Here is a 25,038-nt window from a genome sequence, read left to right on the forward strand (position 1 = left end):
AACCTTAACCTCCCCACCTAATGCCTAATCCTAACCTCCCCATAAGTGCCTAAAAAGAATAAAAAGAATCCACCCTACCTAATGCATAATACCCCAATAAGCCCTCTCCCCATAAGTGCCTAACCTCAACCCCCCAACCTAATACCCTAGCCGCCCCATAAGTGCCCTTAACCTCCCCAACTGATACCTAAACCTAACCTCACCTCCAGGGGCATAACTAGATATAACTGGGCCCCCCTGCAAAACTTTTAGATGGGCCCAACACCACCCTCCCTCTAGCACCAGCAGGATCACCCGTTCTATAATAGCAATTGTAGAGCGGGCCGCAGCAGAAGCGGATATTATCTGTTCCTCCGCCGGCCGCCACGACTGCTTATCTCCTCTTTACTCACATGGTGAGCGCTAGCATCCCTCCAGCTCCTAGAGTCACGTAATGCGCGCTGGGAGCCTATAGAGCAGGGGTAGGGAACCTATGGCTCTAGAGCCAGATGTGGCTCTTTTTATGGCTACATCTGCCTCACAGACAAATCATTAGGTGTTGATTCACTAAGCTACACTGCTCAAGCAGCCCAGCTTAGTGTGGCAGAGCAAGTCAAATTTTCAAAGTAGGCAAGCTACTGCTGTAGCATGCACTACTAACTTACTCGCACTTCCCTCAAAACTAACAGCTGCTTCAATTGTCCCACTCTGGATCCTGTCAGGTCCAGTGACTTTGTAGGACAAGTACCCGCACTTTGATTGGCCCAATAGGCTGGCTGTCACACCAGTGCCCACCGCTATCAGGTTAATGGTTGTAGCTGGTAGTAGACAATTGGCTACAACTATCAGTTATATGGGCACTTATAGTTGTGGTATATAGATAGTACTTATTGTTGTAGCCGATTGTCTACTAACAGCTACAACCATTAATTATTATGTAGTAGCCAATAGGCTACTAGCTGCATCTGGAGCCCAAATCACCACTTGGGTGCCCAATTACCCATAAATAATACAGGCATCTATTAGACGCCTGATGATCAAGCGCCACACAAATGTATTCTGATGCTAGGGGGGGGGGCTTCTGGCAGGCACAGTAAAGAGGAGACTCCTTACCTTTTGGCAATGCATCATGGTGACTCTAGTAATGCTGTGTTAATGCTACATTCTTGCTATTACACTTCTTTTTCTGACAGACTTGAGGTGACCACACACAATGCAATAAAATTATAAGATTATCCACTTCAGCCTACAGTGTTGTTTCACCTTATGCATCCGAGCAACTTTCACCTCCCATTTATTCGCCAATAACTTTATCACTACTTATCACACTGAAATGATCTATAACTTGTTTTTTCCGCCACCATTTAGGCTTTCTTTGTGTGATACATTTTGCTAAGATATATTTTATTCTAAATCCATTTTAACAGGAAGATTAAGAAAGAAATGGAAAAAAAATCATTATTTCTCAGTTTTTGGCCACTATAGTTTGAAATTAATACATGCTACCATAATTAAAACCCATGTATTTTATTTGCCCATTTGTCCCGGTTATTACACCATTTAAATTATGTCCCTATCACAATTTATGGCGCCGATATTTTATTTGGAAATAAAGGTGCATTTTTTTCAAATTGCGTCCATCACTATTTACAAGCTTATAATTTAAAAAAATATAGTAATATACTCTCTTGACATGTATATTCAAAAAGTTCAGACCCTAAGGTAACTATTTATGTTGGGTTTTTGTTTTTTTATTGTAATGTTTTTGTTTTTTTAATAAAAAATGTTATTTGGGTAATTTTTGGTGTGGGAGGTAAACGGTTAATTTTAAATGTAATATTATGTGTTTGTTTAATAGAAAATGCTTGTGGGTGTAGATTTACTATTTGGCCACAAGATGACCACAGTCAAAAGTCCTGGAAGCGAAATTTCTCGCTTCCAGGAAGCATTAGAAGGACAAGAAACTGTGTTCCCATTCATTGATCCTTGGGCTATCGGAATGCGGCGGGAGCACGCCCAGCGCAGCGGCAGCAGCTCAGTCTATCTGGACGGATATATCTGTCCAGATAGACTTAAGTGGTTAAACAGCAATTCCATAAAAACTATTGTTTTTACAGAAAAATCAAAACCTTTTTTTTTTTTTCATTTGAGTTAAAATTCCTATTAAATTTCATGTTTTGTTTTTTTTTATTTTTCTTGATCAGGAAATTTCTGATACATTTTTTGAAAGATTGCATGGTGTGTGGTAGATTGTCAATTTTGTAATGTAGAGATGCAAGCAATTTCTTCAGAGTTTTCAATCATTTTTTTTTTCATAATTCTGGAAAACTTTAACACAGATGTGTGGTACATTAATCTGATTTTTCAAATCAATCAATCTGAAAAAATGATTGCTAATCTTGAATTGAAAAGAAATATAAAAATTGTAAGGTGTGTGGCCACTGGGCTAATAATGTTAAGGCACTCCCACTTACCACTTCTGTTTAGGAGATCACTTGCAATCACTTGTCCCAATCCCTCAACAGAGTGATATAATATAATTTTCTAAAAGTCTTATGGAAGAGCACCTGGCTACAGTCAATACCAGGGGCGGGGCCGAGGCGAGAGAGGCTCCAGCCTCAGGGCGCAGTGTAGGAGGGGGTGCAAATGTCATTTAGCTATCATTCCCCTATTGTGTTTGAAGAAGAGAGAAATAAGAAAAGGGGATACATGGCAGTGACTGCAAGCCAGATAACTAAAAATTAAGGCGTTGGGGGCTCTTAGTCTAATAGTAATCAGTGTGTGATGGCTGGGGTGGGAGGGATGGAGGGGTGCACTTTGGTGTCTCAGCCTTTGGTGCTGAAGAACCTTGTCCCGAATCTGGTCAATACCGTCATCCACCCGTATCAGGAAAGCAAACTGGTCATAGATCACTGGCACTGCAACCTTGTTTTTCTAGTATAATGCAGGCCATACACAATTTGATTTTAACATCGATATACAGCATATTTGATCACTGTGATCGATTCTGCTGTGAAATGCAAACGTTGCCCGATAAATCGGTTTCCATCCACAATTGATCATTTCGGTCAATCCGAACATAGGGAAAATTTTGCTCGATCACAGGCGGGTTGGGACAACATCACTAGCAGCATTCGATACAGCAATGACCGATGCAGAATAGCAGCAGTCCTTTCACCTGTCCACTGGCAGGTCCTCCCAGGTCCGATGCTTTGCGTACGAGAGAAATCGGCCCGGTAGACTTGGGCGCGGGAGAGGAATCGGCGCGGGAGACTTGGAGCAGGATACAGCTGGTATGGCTGATCCTGCTGCTGCACAAGTTCCCGGCCGTGTTAAATACTATTTCCCCTCCAGGCCGCCATGGATGGTGGGAATGAAATCATTCGGCTTCCAGCAATTGCTGGAGGCCGAATTATTGTGTTTTAAAAGTAACTTCAGCTCCGTCTTCTGATGGCGCCGAAGTTACTCCCTGTGCGCCGCCATAGCCATAATACCCATTACGGCCTATGGTGGTGCCGGCTTCGCCCAAGTCTCCTGCACTGGATTCACCGTGTTTGCGATGCTTTCAATTCTTCTGGTGGGTCTCTTCCTCCATGTGTCCTCTTGTCTTCCTGTCATGTGACAAGCCAAAGTTCAAACACTAGAGGGCGGGCAGAGTGTAATCCTCACAGTGCATTGTCCAGGAATAATTCATTTGTTTTAAATGTTTTAAATTGTATACAGGTAGTCCCTGACTTACTAACGCCCGACTTACGAATGATCCACCGATACAAACGGCATGGATTCTGTGTTTCCATGGGAGCAAGTAAAAAAATGTTTCAAATTGGACTTGTAGTTTTTGAGAAAATCGATTTTAAAAAATTCAAAGAAAAAATGGCTTTTAAACTTATACAAGCAAGTGCAGAGGTAACACAGAGGGGGACACTGGAGGCACAGGGGGGCAAAGAGGAGGTACAGGGGACAGAGATGGCACAATGTTCTGATTTAAGAACAGATTCAGGTTAAGAACGAACCTACAGTCCCTATCTTGTTTGTTAATCGGGGACTGCCTGTATCTCATTTCAAGAAACAGAACACAAACCGCTAGCTGATGTCATATCCTCAAATGCAAAGCATGCTTTATCTCATTTGTATTATGTACTATGTATGATGTATGCCCTTTGAGATTACAGAACTGATGGGAAACATAATTCTCCTGACGTTTCAGAAAATATCACTGTTATGGAGGCCACATATATCTCTCTTGAGAATACGTATAACTTATTTAATTACCAAAGAATATGTTTGAAATGCCATGAGGATGTAGTCCATATCTTTCTTTAGCATGCAAGGGAACATTTCATTGAAGGACACATATAGCATATTTTTCTTTCAGACCCAGAATTAAGCTCTCCGGGGAATTTCGAGCCTCTCTTGGGGACGTAGGAGATATGTTTCTTGTCATTAACCTCTTCTTAGGTTCTGATTTCAGTCTGTGCTTAAACAAATATGTACTTCATTGGAACTGTCATTAACTTTAGATCATCCTAAGTCTCTTCTAACACATCTAAATATAGTCCGCTACATTTTGCATCCTTCCGCTGTCATACCATGAAACTGCAGTTGTATTCTATTTTTAGTTCAACACCATTTTTGAGACATCTAAAAAAAAAGCAACTTATCAGTGTTTTTAGACTGATATATCTGGGAAGTTCAAAAGCAGCCACATATAAGTTCAGAAATAAGATAAGAATTCAGACATCAGCACATGCATTGGATAAAAGTCAGTCCACCGGGTCAGATTCCACCCTGCAAATTCAGATGTTTCTGCAATCATTGCAAATCAAGCATTAATGAATTGTTGATAGTAGTGAGCGCACATTTCGAATAATTGTAATTTTGCATCATATTTGCAATTGGGATGCAAAATTGTAATGCGAAATTTGTAAATGTAATCCCAAACTGTAAATTTGCAATTTTGTGTAATTTTCATCTAATATTGTGGCAACTGTAGCGGTTCATAGCACAGCCCCCATGCATGCTATTGTCACCAAAATTGCTATGTATGTTTCAAAAGCACCTTGTAGTTTTTGAGAGAATCGATATTAAACATGCAAAGGAAAAATGTTTTTTTAAACTGTAATTATCTGAGTTTAAAAAAATGTTTTCCTTTGCATATTTAAAATCCATTTTTCTCAAAAACTGCTAGGTTTTTGAAGAATAAACTTTTTCCTTGTTCCCACCCTTCCCCTTAACATACGTAGCAATTTTAGTGACAATAGCATTGGGGGTTTTGCTATTAACCACTAAAGTCAGAAAGAAATTACACAACAATTATGCAAAATTACTAAAGGATTACACAAAATCAGTTGAAAGTCCAAATCACAAAATTTTGCTTAATTGTAATTAGCAGATTATGATCATCACTAATTGTTGATACCATGATTTTACAGAAAAAAAAGAATCATTGTATGCTCCTCTGAAATAGATAATAGGCAGTATGAAAAGAAAAACCATTAAAAAAAACCTCACTCTCCAAGGCTGAGCCAATGTACAGAAAATATGAGTCAGGTTGCATCATTTAATGGTTTCTTATATAGAACTCAGGTTGTCCTAAAATAGTCTTTTAAAATAAGAAGCTAGGGCTCTTTTACACTACACCTGATTCCTATCCAATGCAATTTCAATGTGATTTTAAAAAGTCCTGCATGCTGAATTTTTTCTCCTTGTGTTCCCAGCATCCAGTGAAAATTACATCAGAATCAGATCAGAATCGCATTGTGATTTGCAATATAAAATAAGCCTTACTGATTTGTCTACTTCTTCTTCTTCATCATCTTCATCATCATCAACAACATCATTATCCTCATTGTCACTATTTTTAGCATCATAGTTTTCATCATTTATGCTCTTCACATCATCATCTTTGTCTTAATCATCATCTTTATTTTCTTCTTATAATGATGTTATTTGCATATATACTTCAGTCATATTTTATGGTGCTATACGAAGTGCAGTTTAGACTATAACGAGCAAATTATAGGGATGAGCACGAGGTTTCACCAAAGTGATTTTCACATCAAAATTAGCATTTTTGCTAAGTCAATGGCCCACATGCAATTACCTTTTTCTCATGAGTTTTCTCCTGGGAGAGAATTTCTCATTTCACTTTAAAATAACTTTTCAGCCCTTAATATTGAAAAAGTATCAAAAAGTAGGGAAAAGTTACTCTCAAAATTATTTTGCGTATTTTCCTGCTTGCTGGTGGTTTTAAGCGCATTATACTGGCAAGGTGTGAAAATAACGCCTAGGAGAAGAGTTATGAAAAAAGTTAATATCGTATAGGCCAATATGTTCACCAAAATATAATGTATTGTCTCAAGACACACATTTTTGCAAAAATGAAAGTTTTCTTGAAAAAGCATCCTCTCATGCTCATTGACTTCAATGCAAGTGCAAATTTGCCCATATTCTCAGCTTTTCTTATGGACTTGCATTTGGCATAAATGTGTTTTCTCATACCCATATAATTTGTGACTATTCTCATTTGTGCAAAAATGTGATCTTTATGAGAAAAGTGTGTTGAAATGACAATGGCCATTTTTGCTGCATTAGTAAAAGACATATACACAATTGTATGTATGATACTATAAAAATATACAACATTGTATCAGTTATTTTGGCATAGCAAGAACAGCACAGATGAGGAAAACTAGGTGAAGAACTATGCCCTTACCAGCATAAAGTAACTGTTAAAGAGAAACTCCAACCTAGAATTGAACTTTATCCCAATCAGTAGCTGATATCCCCTTTTACATGATAAATATAATGCTTTTCACAAACAGACCATCAGGGGGCGCTGTATGAATGATTTTGTGCTGAAATCCCTCCCACAAGAAGCTCTGAGTACCGCGGTACTCTGGGCAAACTGCCACAATGTAACACTGTTCACAGACAGGAATTAGCTGTTTACAGCTGTCTCTAACAGCCAAAACAGCTAGGAGCAGCTACATAACCTGCCCACAGTAAAAATGTCACCATGTAATAAATGTCAGAATCTAAATCGGGGAGAGGAAAGATTTTACAATGAGCAAACAGTGACTAAATCATTTATACATAATTCTGGTAAAAAATGAAGCACTTTTTTTACTACATTATTTTCACTGGAGTTCCTCTTTAAGTGAGGGAAATAAGTTTTCTTTTACTTACCTTAGGTTTCTTCCAGCCCCCAGCAATCTATCAGATCCCTCGGTGTCCTCCTGGTCTGCACTGTTATGCTGCTGTGCCCCAAACTAAAGTCCACAACTGAGTCCAGGCGGGGGCTACTGTGCAAATGCAAGGCTGGGAGTGAAAGCCACATAACCAAGCGGACCAGGAGGCTACCGAGGAGCTGTGTCACTGTGACCTGCTGTGCTGCAGTGATGTGAGCAGCCAAAGTGACCAGGTCGTCCCACAGACTTGTCGTGGCCCCCCTCAGGAAAGGTGGCACTGTGCACATGCACAGATGGCACATGCCTAAGGCCTCCCCTGCCCTTAAACTCTAGACAATAACAGGGTGAAGATACCAGGCACCTAATGTAGTCAACTGTCCAATGAAAATCAGCTTAAAGAGACACTGTAACAAAAAAAACCCTCTGGGGATACTTACCTCGGGAGGGAAAGCCTCAGGGTCCAAATGAGGCTTCCTCGTCCTCTGTATCCTTGGAGGAATCCACCGCTGGCTCCCCCGAAAGTCCCTGAACAAGGCTTGGCAAGGGTGCGCAGGTGCAGGCAATATTTACCTACCGTGATCCTGCGCAGGCACAATAGCGGCTCTTCGTGTGGGCTAAGGCGGAAATGGCCAAACCCAATCGGATCCGCTCTACCGCACAGGCGCAAACGATCGCGCCTGCGCAGTAGAACGTATATGATCGGGCCCAGCTATTTCCGCCTGAGCCCTACGCAGGATCGCGGTAGCTAATTATTTACCTCTTCATTACAGGTTTTCTTTAAATGGTTTCAACTTTACACTTTTCTCCGTTTGAAAATATGTTTTCTTGCTATTACGACAAACTTATTTAGCTCAAATGAGGTCTCCACGGAGTATACCCAGACACATGTATAAGTAATTCTTTGGCTCTGGGCAACTGAGTCTACCCTGATTTACATTATGTAAATATTAATTGGTCAGGATACCTAGCTCAATTGTTTCCAATATCTAAGTAAAAATGCTGAACAACATTGTATGCTGAGGATAGACAAGACACAGAACATTTATATCGCTCTTTTCTCCTGGTGTAGGACCCTCACCAGTTTGGGCATGGTTGAGGTTAGGGATTGCTTTTTGCATGTTTGCTCAAAGTCAGGATCTTCAGTTATCTTCAGTTTTCAGAAGGCATCACTATACTAAAATTCCCACAGAGTGCATAGCTGCCCAGGAACTGTTTGTTCATTTTGAAAGTGGAGCTACGTTTAAAGTGTATATTTCATTTGAACGTAGAGAACACAGACCCCTTGGGGACACCAATCATATTAACACAAAGGATGCAAAACATTCTGCATCTCGCTTGATTATGCGTAATATATCTCCTCTCGAGATTGTAGAACGTACTGGATGCAATACATAATTCTCATGATGTTTTAAAGAACATCGCTATTATGGAGGCCAAATATACCTGTACCTCTCTTGAGGATACATATAACTTATCTCATAGCCAAAAGAATATGTTTTAAATGCCATGGAATATGCCTCACTTGTTGGAGTTGTAGAACATATCTTTCTTAGACATGCAAGATAACATTTCCCTGAGGAACACATAGTATATCTTTCTTCCATACCCAGAATTAAGCTCTCCGGGGAATACAGAACATCTCTCTTGGGAATGTAGGAGAAATGTCCCTCGTTATTAACCGTTTCTTAGGTTCTGATGGTAGTTTGTACTTAAACCAATATGTATTGCACGTCATTGGGGATGCCATTAACTTCTATTTATCATAAGCTTCTTTTAACACATCTAAATATAGGCTGCTAAATTTTGCATTCTCTTGCTTTAATACTATGAAACTGCAGTACTCTTTCTAGTTCTACACCATTTTTGAGACATTATTAAATATGAAGGGTTTAAATTCATATATCCGGGAAGTTCATAGGCAGCTATAAAAAAGTTTCATAAATAAGATAAGAATGCAGTTGGTAAAAAGATGGAAAAAGAAGAGACAGGCTGCATATTTTTGCGATTTCTCTTAGGCCACATGTACCGCGATGGGGTACTTCTCTGCCGAATCTCGCCGTAGGGGGTCATGTAAGTCAGTGAAACATGTTAGAGATCCGTATGTATGAGACTTTAGATCCTTCAGTAAACATCGTACAATCAGGTCGTATACATCTTAGAAGATGATTTTGGTGCTAAAAATGGTCCAGGTGTGCCCTATGATCTATCACAATGGGGCAACATGCTCACTATGCCTTATTTTTGGTATTCCACTGCTTGTTTCTCCAAGGGTCTATACTATTTTTGATTATGTTAAAGAGAGTCTGAAGTATATTTTTTCTTTTTATTAATCAGTCATCTTCAGCATTGATATACAAGCTGATTCACTGCATCCCCGCGGCAGAATGAGGTATTTATCCCCCTGGAATACCGGGGCAAAATTCCACGACTTTTGAAGTTGCAGATTTTGCTGCCTAGTAGAGGCAGAGCTGTGCGCAGTAGCTCTGCCTCTTATCCAGTCAATCTCCACTGAACTCCACCTCTCCCAGTGAAACAAGATTAACAGGGGGCGGGGAGAGGCGGAGATAGACTGGACACCTCTGCCTCTGCCAGGAAGCAAAATTCTGCAATTACAGAATTTTGCCCCGGTATTTCAGGGGATAAATACCTCATTCTGCCACAGGGATGCAGCGAATTAGCTTGTATCTTAATGTTGAAGATGACCGATTAATAAAAAGAGAAAAAAAACACTCCCATCCAATGACTGACTAAGCGTTACCTTGTAGTCATATTGAGCTGCGTGATCTGGTTTGCATGTATTCCTGTATTGCCTTATTGATGTATGTCACCCCTAAATATTGTCTGTAACATTAACCAATGCCCAGCGCTGTGTAATAATATGTTGGCACTTTATAAATACAATAAATAAATAATAAATGAATAAATAAAATCCAGCATTATAGTACAAAACTTGGCAGAAGGTGTTGCAAAAGGTAGTTGCAAGGGCATCAACAAGGGTAAAGCATTAAAATAGTTTCTCCATTTGTTTCTTTAGCTGCACAATTCACTGCCCACTTCCTCCATATTCCATTTTGGGTCAGTCACTATGATCCTGATCTTGCGTCAGTCACTATGGCCCAGCTGCTGTAGACTTCAAGCTTACAGGAAGTGTGATTTCTAGGACCTACTTTCTGAACAGGAAGCCAGTAAACGGCAGGGGTCTTGCCTCTATATGACTAAGCGTACAGCTGCAAGCAAGCACAGCTATAAAACAGATTTTTAAATTAGAAACTGCAGTGCAAAAAAGTAATACTTGTAATTTACACTGAACAACATGTGCGCTTTCAGAATTTAACAACTTCAGTTTTGGGTTTAGTTGAGCTTTTAATCACTCGTAATAAATATTCCTATGTCGTGCTGATTGCAGTCTTTGTTTTTCCCTTGGCAGGTACGTACAGTGTTTGTTAAAAAAAAAGGGATATATTTGTGCTAAACAGTAGGGCAATCAATGCTTTTGCTTTACATAACATTTGTCTATTACTTGATTTATTGCTAGCCATATCTGCCTTGTTCTATTGACATTCAGCAGAATATATTATTCTGCACTGAGGTAGTAAATCATAACAGTGTGAATATTGTATTGTAATTAATCAGGTCTTGATTTCTGAGAATCAGTTAAAGGGGATGCATATTGATTTCTGTATATTTTGTTTTATTTATTAGGTGTAGTATTAAAGTTTGTCAAACATTGTTTTTTAGGCAGGAAAATATGATAAAGTACAAATAAAATTGTATTTTTTTTTCTGTTGTTGGGGGAGACCCACATGCTAGTAGATTTTTAAAGAGTACTTTAGGCTGCTTTCACAGTAAGACGTTAAAGGCGCACGTTACAGCAGCCTGTAACGCAACCCAACTCACAGTAATGAAAAATCAATGGGCTGTTCACAGTGCCCACGTTGCGTTACAGTGCAACGCTGCATGTTCAATGAAAGTGAAGCATGCTGTGCGTTATACGCGGTTTTAGCCACGTTAAACTGTTTGCACATGCTCAGTAATTTTGTTTTTTTGTTTTTTGAGTGCAGTAGAGGAGGAGGGGAGAATCCGCTATTGTGCATAGCCACATGGCTAATTAATATTCACTGCACTGCAGTGTTTACTTCCTGGAGTGGCTGCTTATTGGCTGGCGGGACCACGTGATGCGGAGTGTTCTGATCACGTGACCTCCACAGTCTTTTGACACGGCTCTATGTAGAGTCCACCTTTAGCACCACCAAGCGTTGCGTTAGGGGAAAGTTATGCGACCTTAACGTTCCCTGCAACGCAACGTCCAAGTGTGAAAGAGTCCTTAAAGGGACACTTAATTCAAACAAAAAAAATGAGTTTTACTCACCTAGGGCTTCCAATAGCCCCCTGCAGCTGTCCGGTGCCCTCACCGTCTCCCTCCGATCCTCCTGGCCCCGCTGGCAGCCACTTCCTGTTTCGGTGACAGGAGCTGACAGGCTGGGGACACGAGTGATTCTTCGCGTTCCCAGACACATTAGCATCCTTTATGCTGCTATATGGTATATGATATATGCTATAGCAGCATAGATGGCGCTATTGTGGCCAGGAACGCGAAGAATCACTCGCGTCCCCAGCCTGGGGCTTTTTTTTACTTAAGTGTCCCTTTAAGGTGAAAAGTAACAAAGCCTTTCATGACAGGCTCTGTCGTAAAGCAGACTTGAACTCAAAACTTCCTCTCTGCTCTAAAAGATAAGCAACAGCATAATAACCTTTAAAGGGGTTCTGTGGTCTGGATCAAAAGTTAAAATCCGACACTTAACTGGGGCTTCTATCGGCCCTCTGCAGCTGTAATGTTGCCGTCCTCCTACGATCCTCGGTTCCCCGCCGCCGGTCCCAGTCTAATATTTGTCTAAATAGACGAATAGTGCTCGCTCCCGCACGTGTCATCGGGAGCTTACAGCGCAGTACGAAGTTTTGTTGTACTGCACCTGCACAGTAAGCTCCCGATGACGGGCACAGGAGCAAGCACAGGGGCGGCCATGGCCGCGCAGCCGCAGTTGGATTACATGACGAATTAGTCCAGGACCGGGGGAACAGAGGATCGGAGGAGGATGGCGGGACATGACAGCTGCAGGGGGCCAATAGAAGCCCCAGGTAAGTGTCGCATGTTGTCTTTTTAACCCCCTCCACAAAACCCCTTTAAAGAAAAAACATTTCTTAGTTACAGCTGATACAAAACCTGCAATAAATCTGCAATGTGTCTGCTTCCTGTTTTCATGGAAGCAGATATAGGGTTGACATCCTATATTTACAAATTAGCTGCTCTGTCAAGGCAGCCCGCTGACACAGCTGGTAGATCAAATTACACTTGTGATTAGTCGCAGATGAGGGGGAATTAGACAGGCTAAATTCTCTAAATACATACAGGGTGCATTTCTGTATGTTTTCCTTGTGTCCTGTGCAAGAGTTCAGGTCCACTTTAATGATGGAGGATTGTGGGGGGTGTTAGGGTTAAATACTTTGCTGTTCTGACAGGTGATTGCTCCCCCTCCATCCCTCGTAGAATGGGTCCTTACGATTTTTGGCAAAATCGCGGCAGAGATTCTGGCTGCTGTGGGCCACCCCAGCTCGGCAGCCGCTGCCTACTTGTTGGCTATTGAGCTGGGGGCGGCCAATGCAGGCGGAGGTTTTTCCGAAAAGCTTCATCAGTCTTCTCAAACATGGCCACAACTGCACTGCTGAGGAGGGGGGAGGAGAGTCACCGGTGACCCAAAGACGTCAGGACAGGTAAGTATGACCTATGACTATGGCAGGGATTTGATTGTGAGCCTCCGCGATGGACATTGAGTGATATGAATTGTTCAGTGTAAAAGCTCTGTTGAAACTATAAATGCATAATAAGAGAACATTAGAAACTTTCTGTGAATTCCTGTATGGCCTTGCCATATATTCTCACTGTTTATGTAAAGCACTCACTGGTGCACGATCTGTAAATGGGTAAATGCATTATTGAATGTATCTGCCGCCATCATTAATAAGCGTATGTGTATTTTTTCTTTTTCCAGGACTTTGGAGAAGACAATTCTTTATACATCACCAAGGTAACAACCATCCACATGGGCAATTACACATGCCATGCTTATGGCTATGAGGACCTCTACCAGACACACATCCTTCAGGTGAATGGTTAGTAAATGGCACGTATGATGATTCACAACAAATACAGCTTACATGTTTACTTGTCAGACCTATATGTGAAAGGCAGCGTATTGAGCGATGCATAAAGTTAATAGTATCCAAATAGACGGTGGTCATTATGTGGCTGCCATATCTCATTAAAATAAACCAGTCAGAAGATCTAATGCCTGGGCACAATATGAATGAAAAACTGGGACCCACCTGGATTTACGCAGCCGTAATCCTTTTAGTGATTACTCAGAGAAAAGGTGGCCATACATCAGGTGACCATCTAATTCGATAATTATTATCAAATTAAATGAAAATCGGTGCCGCCAAGAGCATGCCGGTCACATGTATCAATCGGACATGCTGGTACCGTATATATACTTGAATACAAGTCAACCTCGTGTATAAGTCGACTCCAATATTCAACCCTCTTAAGCTGGAATTTTATATTGTCTCAAGTATAAGTCTACCCAGCAAAGTGCAGCCAATAACTCCTCCAGGCCCCCAAGTGCTGCAATGATTAACTCCTTTTTTATGCAGTCCAGTATTTCCCCGCCCCTTTCCTTGTTAATTGTTGTGACCAGGATTTCCAGACCTGTGTTTTCTTGGCATTTCCTTTCCTCAAAGTATCACTTGCTACCAGGAGCGTAACTAGAAATCACTGGACCCCCTGCAAAACTTTAGATGGGGCTCCCTTCCACTGCAATAGGAACTGTCTACAAATCTTTGTCTACAAAACTTTGTATGATTTGTCATCAGTGGCTGAACAGATGCAGTCATTAGAACAATTGTGCAGGGAGCAGAAAGTTTTTTCTCTCCGTGCCCTTAGTTGTCAGCCTCTCAGGATAGGGCCTCCTGTGGCTTCTGGGCCCCCCAGCGGCTGAATCCTCTGCAGGGTCTATTGTTATGCCTCTGCTTACCACTGGGTAAATTGCTGCAAATGGGAATGTCACTATTAGCACACACATTACTCACTGTGCTCAGTGTTACACATGACTCACCTATAAGTCGACTCCTTTACTTTTATGAAGTGAATCAGACCTACATTTCTAGACTTATAATCGAGTAAATACTGTACATCTCGGCCCAACATGCTCAATCGGGTGCACGGCGGTAACGGTGTGTGATATCGGGACAAGCAAAGAACACAACAAACTCCTGGTTGCTTTCCCTCCTAGTGTAAATGTGCCCCCAGTGCATGCATTTATACTTTATCTGTCCGCTTCCTCCATTTGCGCTCACACGCTGCTGATGTGTAGCATGGGGTGCATGTGTGATGTCACACATACACCACGTGCTATACACCAGCAGCGTGTGAGGCACAAATGGAGGAAGCCAAAGATGGATGGGCACCGTGGTGGGCGACAGTGGGCAGATAAAGTATAAATGCACGCACTGGGGGCACATTTACACTGGGGGCAGCAGCGGAACTTGCATCAAAAGGCCGATTCCCAAGAAATGTCATGCTGAAATTGATTGGAAGCGGCCTGTGGTGTACGGGCAGCCAACAGATCTCTCTCTGATCAGATTCGATCAGAGCGAAATCTGTCTCCTGCTTGAATTTGCTCATCGTTGCTAGATGTACAGGCACCTTTAAAGGCAAAATATTTCATTTGTAAAGACCTTTATCAACTGCAAATAAAGGTACTGACTCCCATACATATATCACCCAGAACATTTTTTTTCTTTTTCTTGCTAACTTCCAGCAATTCCCCCATGGAGTATAGGACAACCAATTTAGAACAGCTTTATTCCAACGCTCTTGTATTGAACATGGCCTCACATCATGGTTTGCAAAAAAACACTCGACAATTAGGGGAAGAAAGAAAAAGGATAGAAAAGATAGAACTGTACAAGAGAACGAGAAGTGAAATATGGAGGAGAAAAAAAAGAAGGGATGAAAATTAAGTAGACATGCTGATAAATCTTAGGCTTATCTAAATTGTGTGTGTGTGGGGGGGAGGGGTTCCTGGTTAGGATGCGGTCGGTCAGGGGGCAGCTGGTGATAGTGACACCGTGGGAAGCAACAAGTACAAATCTGGCCCTGGATCAGCCCCAAAGCTACATATGACATCTCAGGTGCAAATTCCAGGTGCGAGTTCTTCATTTGTATTGTGTTCAGCTGTACATAGTGGGTTTGGGTGTTAATCCTGGAGTGACTTCTGGTGACAATTTGGTGAAAGGTTGATTGGCCACAGACAACTGTTTGGTGTATAATAAGTCATTGACTTTTGCTTGGCCCTCCAAGTTCCTGTTAATTGATGACTCCTGGAAACAGTGTTATTTTGGAAAAGCTGCTTCTACCGTATAGGATGTTGCATGAGCTCTTTGTCCAGAGCTAGCACTGCTTCCTGAGACTGGGCCACAGACTTCAGTCCCAATCAGGAGTTTCACCTGCAGCACACAACAGCTGTTCTACCTGCTTGCTTGTTATTCAATTACAGCTAATTTCACATAAGGTGCAGTGTGATTGTCCTGAGAGCCCGTGGCAGGACAATCACACTGCACCATTTCCCCTTGTACATTACCCTGCGCCGACAATATGTACAGCTCTGTCTCACCGAACAGTGAAGTGCTCCTTGTTCATTGCTCACCCCGATATCACTCGCTGTTACTGATCGACCACAACGGCCCGACACCTTGCTGCATGTCTGATCGACATGCTCGGCCCAAAACTGGTCACATCCTCAATTGGGCATGCACTTGGTGGCACCAATTATTAATAATACTTATCGAATCGGATGGTCGATCGTCCGCCAAGTCGCTAGATGTAAGGGTATCTTAACAATGTCGTATTCTCATGCCCCTATCTAGTCTAACGCTAGCCATACATGGGTGGATCCTGGCCTGACATGCCAAATGAGTCACTCCCTATCCAATTGGAATTTGATTGCAAAGTAATCGATTCTGGCAATCTAAGTTTCACCATACATTGATTGCGTCACAAGGGTTGCACTGTTCCATGCAGTTCAGTGCTATATAGCCATCAATATTCCACCATTCCTGCCCCAACCCCCCTTCCATAAATATTTTCGAAACGTCTGATCAGTGTTTGAATTAATCAACATCCCAAAATGGATCGCAAGTGAGTCAGTCAGATATGCTGGGGCAATAGATGATTGGTGGAATCGATCCAATGCAATCAAGTCCTCATTGGCCAGAAATCAGTCAGAATGACCAATAAATGTATGTCCAGTCTAAGGTCAATTTTTGGATGGAGGCAACCAATTAACTTATGAGTAAGGATGCTCATTATATTTCCATGGAATTGAAATTTTGGAATTTCCAATCGCAAACCGGAAAACTGAATTCAGATTTACCGCAACTCTGTCATTTTCGTCCAGTCACAGAACTCGGAAGCATTGTACCTGTAACGATTGTGGAATTTTCTCCGTGATCAGCGCACAAGAAGTGCGCTGACACTGCGGAAATCCTCCACAAGCGTATAATTTGCGGGAACCCAGCAAAAGGTGCAATGCACCTGTAGAGGGAAATTCCTGTCGACAGGGGGAGCTGTGGAGTGCAGAGGAACAGCTCCTCTGCCCTGCCACACACGCCAGACAGGAATTGCACGAAGGGAAGAAATGCAGGGCAAGATAGCCCTGAAAGAGATTGAGCATAGGGACAGATTGTATGTGTGTGCACCAAACTAGTCGCCATCCCGCGACGGTGCATACACAACAGCAGATATGAAGTAGGAACGCAATCGTGGGAGAGGCGATTGCCAGAGGTGACACAAGGTTACAGCAAGGCAGAGCACGAGAGTAGCAAAGGCACAGCAAATCATACAATGAGGAGATAAGGAAAATAACAAACGCTAACTAAACGCGAACACCGCACTCATTCGCAACAGTGCACGCGTTTATGCGCGGACCCCGCGTGATAAGCACAACAGGGACAAGCACGCCTAACTAACCACCGACAGACAAACCTAAAACAGAGGACGCGAGCGCTTGCTTAACGGTTACCTCACCGAGCCTCCAGCAAGCGTTCGTAGCAGACAAGACAGACACACGAAAACAGGAATGCGTAAGAGATACGATCCACTGCTCTTTCCATCAGAGCGAGTGCGATCCAAGTAAGGCAACAACAGAACAGAGGGGCCTACCAGTAACAACCACTGCTCTGGTTAGCACCCCACAGACAGACAGAACAGGCAATACAAATAATGAAATCCTAACTGCACTAGGGAAACCTGCCTAGTGCAGTCCCAGGAATTACTCTAGGCTAATCTTCAAACAAAGAGCAAGGCTGACACTCCAGGCGAGTGGAACACTCGCTGGAACACAGGACTAACTCTTATGACCAGCAACTTACTGTGGGAAACATAGCTCTTTATAGAGCAAGCCCACAAGGGATGTGGCTAGGCAATTTGCATGACAAACGTATGCAAATTCCTCAGGAGCAAGCTGCACAACTGACAAAAGGTCTCTCTTCCAGAGACCTGCAGAATGCAGACCTGAACAGTGGTCAAAAGGTTGCCTGCCTGCGCAGGCAGCCACGCGGATCCTCACAGTACCAATCAAAGACTGCAAAATTTCTCCGCAAAAATCGGGTTACCGTGGTAATTTTAGACCAATCACAAGACTTGTTTTCCATTTTTTCAGATTTTCCAATTTGTTTCTTTTTGTAATTTTTTGCATTCTCTGATCGGAAAACGGGTATCGGAATTCCGCTAAAATCCAATTTATCACAGCTCTGTAATTTTAGCCCCATCACAGAACTTGGAAGTATTGGACCAATCAAAGAATGCAGAATTTTTCTGCAAAAATCAGAATACCAGAGTAATTTTAGACCAATCGCAAACCTGATTTTCCATTTTTCCAATTTCCCATTTCCATTTTTTTTTTTGCATTATCTGATGCAAAAAATGACAATAAAATATTCCTTGGAAATCAGAAAAATGGAAATTGGCATGGTCGGAAATTAGAATTTCAGCAGAATCGGAAATGTGCATTTCCGACCATCCCTACTTCAGTATGATTTGGGGATCTGGGAGGAAACAAGAATGCATGTGAAACAAGAATGTGTGATTTTGTGTGGTATATGGCATGCACTGGCAAACGTTGATTCAATTTGTAAATTCCCATTGATTTCCTATCATTTTCCAACCTGAACTAAAGAGATAAGGTAATTAACCGTGAGAAATAGAATATGTCCACTTTAATTTCTTTTTACATGGCTTCAGAAGAACCTGTTCATACTAATAGCTCCATGGTGGTGCAGTTACAGGAGGAAACATGCCAGGGAAACATTCCTGGCAAATGCTTAACCTCCTGAGCGGTATAGACGAGCTCAGCTCGTCCATCACCGCCGGAGGCTGCCGCTCAGGCCCTGCTGGGCCGATTTTTATCAAATAAAGTGCAGCACACGCAGCCGGCACTTTGCCAGCTGCGTGTGCTGCCTGATCGCCGCCGCTCTGCGGCGATCCGCCGCGAGCAGCGGCGAAAGAGGGCCCCCCTAGCCGCCTGAGCCCTGCGCAGCCGGAACAAAAAGTTCCGGCCAGCGCTAAGGGCTGGATCGGAGGCGGCTGACGTCAGGACGTCGGCTGACGTCCATGACGTCACTCCGCTCGTCGCCATGGCGACGATCTAAGCAAAACAAGGAAGGCCGCTCATTGCGGCCTTCCTTGTTTATTATGGGCGCCGGAGGCGATCGGAAGAACGCCTCCGGAGCGCCCTCTAGTGGGCTTTCATGCAGCCAACTTTCAGTTGGCTGCATGAAATAGTTTTTTTTTAATTAAAAAAAAACCCTCCCGCAGCCTCCCTGGCGATCTCAATAGAACGCCGGGGAGGTTAAAGACGCTGTGTGATCATACCTGGCATCTTCTCATTTGTGCTGGCACAGGTCCTCTTCTCTGGCATCTTTTCACTATGGCATGTAGAACAAAAATATTGCTTCTGTGTACCAGGCCTAAGAAATGGGAAAAAATGAATTATGTGTATGTTCTATTGCCATGTGACAACACTGTATTTGCTAGGTTGTCCAGTTTTATGGGATGATGAATAATCAGAGCTCATAAAAGGCATTCCTGCATGTGAGTAGGTCCCAAAGAAAAAACAGTGGCGGAGCAATAGAGTATGCAGATGTTGCAACTGCATCGGGGCCCTTGGGCTAGAAAGGTCCACTACTAGGAACAGTGGCATAGCTAAGGAGCAATGGGGCCCCAGTGCAAGTTTTACATTGGGCCCCCCAAGCACTCCATACATAACAATTGATACAGCGCACCAAAACCTGACCACAGTGTCAGAGGTGCAAGAAGGGGATGGGGACCAGCTTGTTAATGATTATTATCATTCATACATCTAGAGAAGTGATTATTACCAACACAGGACCAATAAAGAGCTAATACTGTGGTTGAGGGAGGGCCCTATGGCCCAAGGGCCCCAGTGCAGTCGAGACCTCTGCAGCCCCTATTGCTATGCCACTGACTAGGAGCCCTCCGTCATCCATCTTATTAGCTTTTTATTGATGTTCTTCTGATAATGAACATCTCTATATGTGCATTGCATAGTGGTAATTCTTAATTTTTCTTATGGTGGCCATACATGGTACAATAAAAACGTTCAATTATCCCGTTTATTGAATCTAAATTATCGAATCGAATGAAAGTTGAAAATGTTTTTTTTTTTTTTTGATCAAGAAATTCGAACGATTATCCCGTTTTTTCGAGAAAAATCAGATTGGACATGCTGTAAAAATCTTTATATTTGATCTAACTGAATAATCAAACTAAATTATCTAATCGAAAACAAAATGAAAAATTGTACCGTGCATGGCCACCCTTAACCCATTCAGGTTCCGTCGTTTTCACGTGAAAAATGTTCCCATTCATTAGCCTATAACTTTATCACTACTTATCACAATGCACTGATCTATATCTTGTTTTTTCCGCCACCAATTAGGCTTTCTTTGGAGGGTACATTTTGCTAAGAGCCACTTTACTGTAAATGCATTTTAACAGGAAGAATAAGAAAAAATGGAAAAATTCATTATTTCTCAGTTTTTAGCCATTATAGTTTTAAAATAATACATGCTTCCATAATTAAAACTCACGTATTGTATTTGCCCATATGTCCCGGTTATTACACCGTTAAAATTATGTCCCTATCACAATGTATGGCGACAATATTTTATTTGGAAATAAAGGTGCATTTTTTCCATTTTGCATCTATCACTATTTATAAGTTTAAAATAAAAAAAATATAGAAATATTTTATCTTTACATTGATATTTAAAAAGTTTAGACCCTTAGGTAAATATTTACATGTTTTTTTTTTATTATTGTAATGTTTTTTGTTTTTTTATAGTAAACATTTTATTTGGGTAGTTTTGGGAGGGTGGGAGGTAAACAATAGATTTATAATGTAAATGTGTGTTAATTTTTTTTTTTTTTTACAGGTGTAGTATTACTTTTTGGCCACAAGATGGCGGCCATGAGTTTGTTTACATGACGTCACTCTAAGCGTAACACACGCTTAGAGTGAGTCATCGGAGAGGGAATGGCCAGAAAAGGCGCAGCTTCCGAGAGAAGCTGTCGCTTTTTCAGCGGGGGAGAGGAATCAATGATCGGGCACCATAGCCCGATACATTGATTCCGTGGCTACCAAATCCGCGGCCGGGAGTCTCGTGCACACGCGCGATCGGCCGCGGGAGCGCGCGGTAGCGCGCATGGTTCCTGGACGTAGAAACTAAGTCCAGGAACCAAAATAGGTTAAGGTGGCCATACATGGTACAATAAAAACGTTCGATTATCCCGTTTATTCGATCTAAATGATCAAATCGAATGAAAGTTGAAAATATTTTTTTCTTCGATCAAGAAATTCGAACGATTATCTAGTTTTTTCGAGAAAAATCAGATCGGACATGCTGGAAAAATCTTTATATTTGATCTAACGGAATAATCGAATTAAATTATCTAATCGAAAAGAAATGTAAAATTGTACCATGTATGGCCACCCTTACTCTGATTACACCTCTTTGACATTGAAACTGTCCTTGGTATGTTTGGGGGCTCTATATTAATAGAGAGCTTGGGGCCCCATGTAAAGCTCACACCAGGGCCCCAAGCTCCTTAGTTACACAACTGGGAAATTAAAGAGGAACTGTAGTGAAAATTACATACTTAATACAATTGCATATTTTTTTACAATGTCCATTTACAGTATAAAGTATTTATAAAATATTTAGGAAGTGTTTGCCCATCGTAAAATCTTTCCTAAACCTGATTTACATTCTGAAATTTGTCACTGCCGGCAACATCTTTAGTCCTTTAGTCCAGGCAGCACGGTAGGGGTTAGCTCTCTCGCCTTGCAGCACTGCGTCCTGGTTATAATCCCAGCCAGAGCACAATTTTCACGGAGTTTGTATGCTCTCCCTGTGTCTTTGTGGGTTTCCTCTGGACACTTCGGATTCCTCCCACATCCCAAAAACATACAGATAAGTCAATTGGCTTTCCCCTAAATTGGCCCTAGACTACCATGGACATACATTTTGGTAGGGATTAGATTGTGAGCCCCTCTGAGGGACAGTTAGTGACAAGACGATATATAGTCTGTACAGCACTGTGGAAGATATTGGCAGGTGGGAGAAGAGAACTGCAGAGTGCGCTGAGACATGTAGCTATGAGAGCACTTGCTTCCCTGCATCACTCTGCATGGCCATCATTGAAGGCTAGCTGGGGTGCTCCAAAGATAGAGCCCTTGAATCAAAGAAATCAGGGTAAAAATGTTATGTCTTCTTGGACTTGCACCCCCTGCAGCTATAGAAGATGTTCTGCCAGTAGGTACACTTGTGTCACTCAGCACAAAACCCTAAATTTAGCTCTGCCTAGTTAAATTGGGCAAAGTGCTGCGGCTGGGATGTGGGCGGCGCCATAGGCGCCGTAATGGGAATTATGGCTATAATAATTTTGCCGCTGGAGCCCAAATTACGAGGGCAGATATAAAATTAAATAGTCAGTGGGGGAATCTATTAGGAGATGGGCAGGAGTATAGTTAGAGCAGGGTGAGTCATCTTTGGGCTTCACCCTGTGCCCAAATTTACCTGCACCACTTTAGAATGTATGGCTGTCTAGGGGCTGATCTTTACCTGTGAAGCTTGAGCTTTCCTCCTATTATTACGGCACAGTGAGTGGTTAATTTGTACTACACCTGGTGGGGGCACAATTATGCACCTTCTACGAACTGTACCAACTACATGTTGAGCCTTCACTCTAATATCGCACAGGTAAAACAAGGAGAAGGTTCCATACGCTTTCTTCTAAGACCAATCTCCAGTCCTACATTACTGAGACATGAATATCAAATTTGTAGTATCAAACCAACAAACCTTGATTCTGGTAATACCTTTAACGACTAACTGTACATGGTATATTGCAAGCTCTTGAAACATTACATTTCTCCTTCAGACATTTTACAGGACTGGATCAGAACCATAATTAATTGAATATCATACTTGCACCCTTAGTAGCTTGCAATCTTAATGTCCTCCAGTATATAGTTGCAAATGTGAATGCATGTGTTTGCATTCACATTTGCGCTTAAAGGGACTCCGAGCAGTGCAAAAACTATGAAAAGATGCATATCATTTTAAAGCTCTCTTTCTCCTCTTTCCAATGATATATAAATCGCCACCCTACGCCTTTTAGTTTTTGCTATTTTCGCGATTGAATTTGTCACAGCCGCGATTTCAATCGCGAAAATAGAGAAAACTAAAAGGCGTAGGGTGACGATTTAGGGGTCGTCAGAAAGAGGAGAAAGAGAGCTTTAAAATGATATCCATCTTTCTATAGTTACATTGTATTACACAGGGCGACTTTTTCCTAAAGTCAGCAGCTCCATTCTGCTGAATGGAGCTGCTGACACTGGGGAAAGTGTCGTCCTGTGTAATACAAGTAACTATGGAAAGATGGATATCATTTTAAAGCTCTCGTTCTCCTCTTTCTGACGACCCCTAAATCGTCACCCTACGCCTTTTAGTTTACTCTATTTTCGCAATTGAATTCGCGGCCGCTGCAAATTCAATCGCGAAAATACCGAAAACTAAAAGGCGTAGGGCGGCGATTTATATATCATTGGAAAGAGGAGAAAGAGAGCTTTAAAATGATATGCATCTTTCCATAGTTTCTGCACTGCTCGGAGTCCCTTTAAACTGGAGGAGAATAAACCACTTATGTGGTTAATAAATGTCAAAAGGGAACAGACATTCCGGTGCTAAATGTAACCAACCGCAGGATTGTACCAATGAGATATGTTAGCTAGGTATAAAACACATCACATTTGTGGACAATGCAGCCCCTGATGAGTGCGCATGCACGAAACGCGTAGGGCGGAGCTACAGGCGTACGAGGCTGGCGAGAAAGAGCTCTGTTTGATACATGCTTGTTTTTACTTCTAACATGTGAGTGCACTACTTTTATATTCTTAATAAACGTGAATGGTTTTACACTATGTTAAGTCCTTTGATAGGCTGGCATGAGGAATCTGCTCTAGAGAATAATATAGTTTGAAAAACGGCTGGGAACATTCCATCTGAGTGACTAAGCGCTGATGCTGTCTTATAATTTGGACGGCAGAAAGTGAGGTGAGAGGCCACACATGATCTGGTGGATGCCCGCACACTTTGGGAGAGTGCATATGGTGTTGGTTTGCTGTCTGTAATTTGGCAGTCATTTCACATGGTGAGGACCTGTATGACCCTATGAGTCGTGGTGAATGTGTATGGGATAAAGGTTGCAGCACTGGGTGGTGTAAAACGGCAACTGATTGAAGCAGTATCACACTATGTTTTGTCCCCTTCTCTTTATTTCTGAGTGATTTATTATAAGAAGACAGGATACACATGTGAGCGCAGCATTTTGAAAAAGAAATCCGATTACATCATATGCTTGGTGACCGATGCAGCGATCCATGGACACATAAGTAGCATTTGGACTTTGGTTTATGGACTCTATATATATATGTGTAGGTCTGTCGTTATTAGGTTGTATGTCAAACAGTGAGCGCACATTACAAGGTTTTCAATGCACCACTTCTGAATATGCAAATTATCTCTTTATGCCCCTGAAGCCAGGCTTACATCCAGAAATGCTGATGCTAGCAAGCCTATAGCTTATAAAATGTACACATCAACCCAACATGCAAACAGCCTGTTGGTCCTCCTCAGTGCATGGCAGGGATTTATATGGCGCTATGGAATAGGGCTTGGACCAGAACAGAATACCCAAGCAGCTTGGGGTGACCCAAAACCACTAGGAAAGTATAAGGGACTAAAAGAGACTGAAAAGCCCCCCTATTAAAAAAATAAATGTTCAGTGTAGTTTGCGATCTTAAAACATAAGGTATTTGCGATAATTCAGCTTTAAGTTAGTGATTTTGGTCTCTCACAGTGCATCACTACTGAATATGCAAATTACCATATCTCTTTATGCCCTGCAGCCAGGCTTACATCCAGACCTGCTGGTGTATAGCAAGCAAGCCAATTAGCTTACAAAATGTACAGAGTCTACGTTGTAATCCCATTGATTCTTTACTACGAGAGAACAGAATCACGTGAATCCAGACCTGGGCTAGATCTTCTTGCCTGCCCCAAAATAACACATACATGTGAATGGTTTTGTCTGAAATCTTTTCCTGCCGTTTACCTCTGAGCGTGTCTGAAGGCTCTGGTACGTTGCCTAGCAAATTCTCTTTCTCTCTAT

The 25,038-nt window shown here is 42.0% G+C and overlaps 1 protein-coding gene across 7 annotated transcripts in view; it reads left to right on the forward strand.

Annotated features, from left to right (window-relative positions):
• The window catches only part of FSTL4 (follistatin like 4), a 1,281,504-nt gene that overhangs the window by 1,148,743 nt on the left and 107,723 nt on the right, over positions 1-25,038 (forward strand). For all 7 annotated transcript variants that reach the window (XM_068273011.1, XM_068273010.1, XM_068273014.1 and 4 more), the window contains one exon: positions 13,217-13,337. In XM_068273011.1, the coding sequence (XP_068129112.1) occupies positions 13,217-13,337 (121 nt within the window). The remainder of the gene's footprint in view (positions 1-13,216; positions 13,338-25,038) is intronic.

Source organism: Hyperolius riggenbachi, chromosome 3 (assembly GCF_040937935.1).
Source record: "Hyperolius riggenbachi isolate aHypRig1 chromosome 3, aHypRig1.pri, whole genome shotgun sequence".
Taxonomy (NCBI): domain Eukaryota; kingdom Metazoa; phylum Chordata; class Amphibia; order Anura; family Hyperoliidae; genus Hyperolius; species Hyperolius riggenbachi.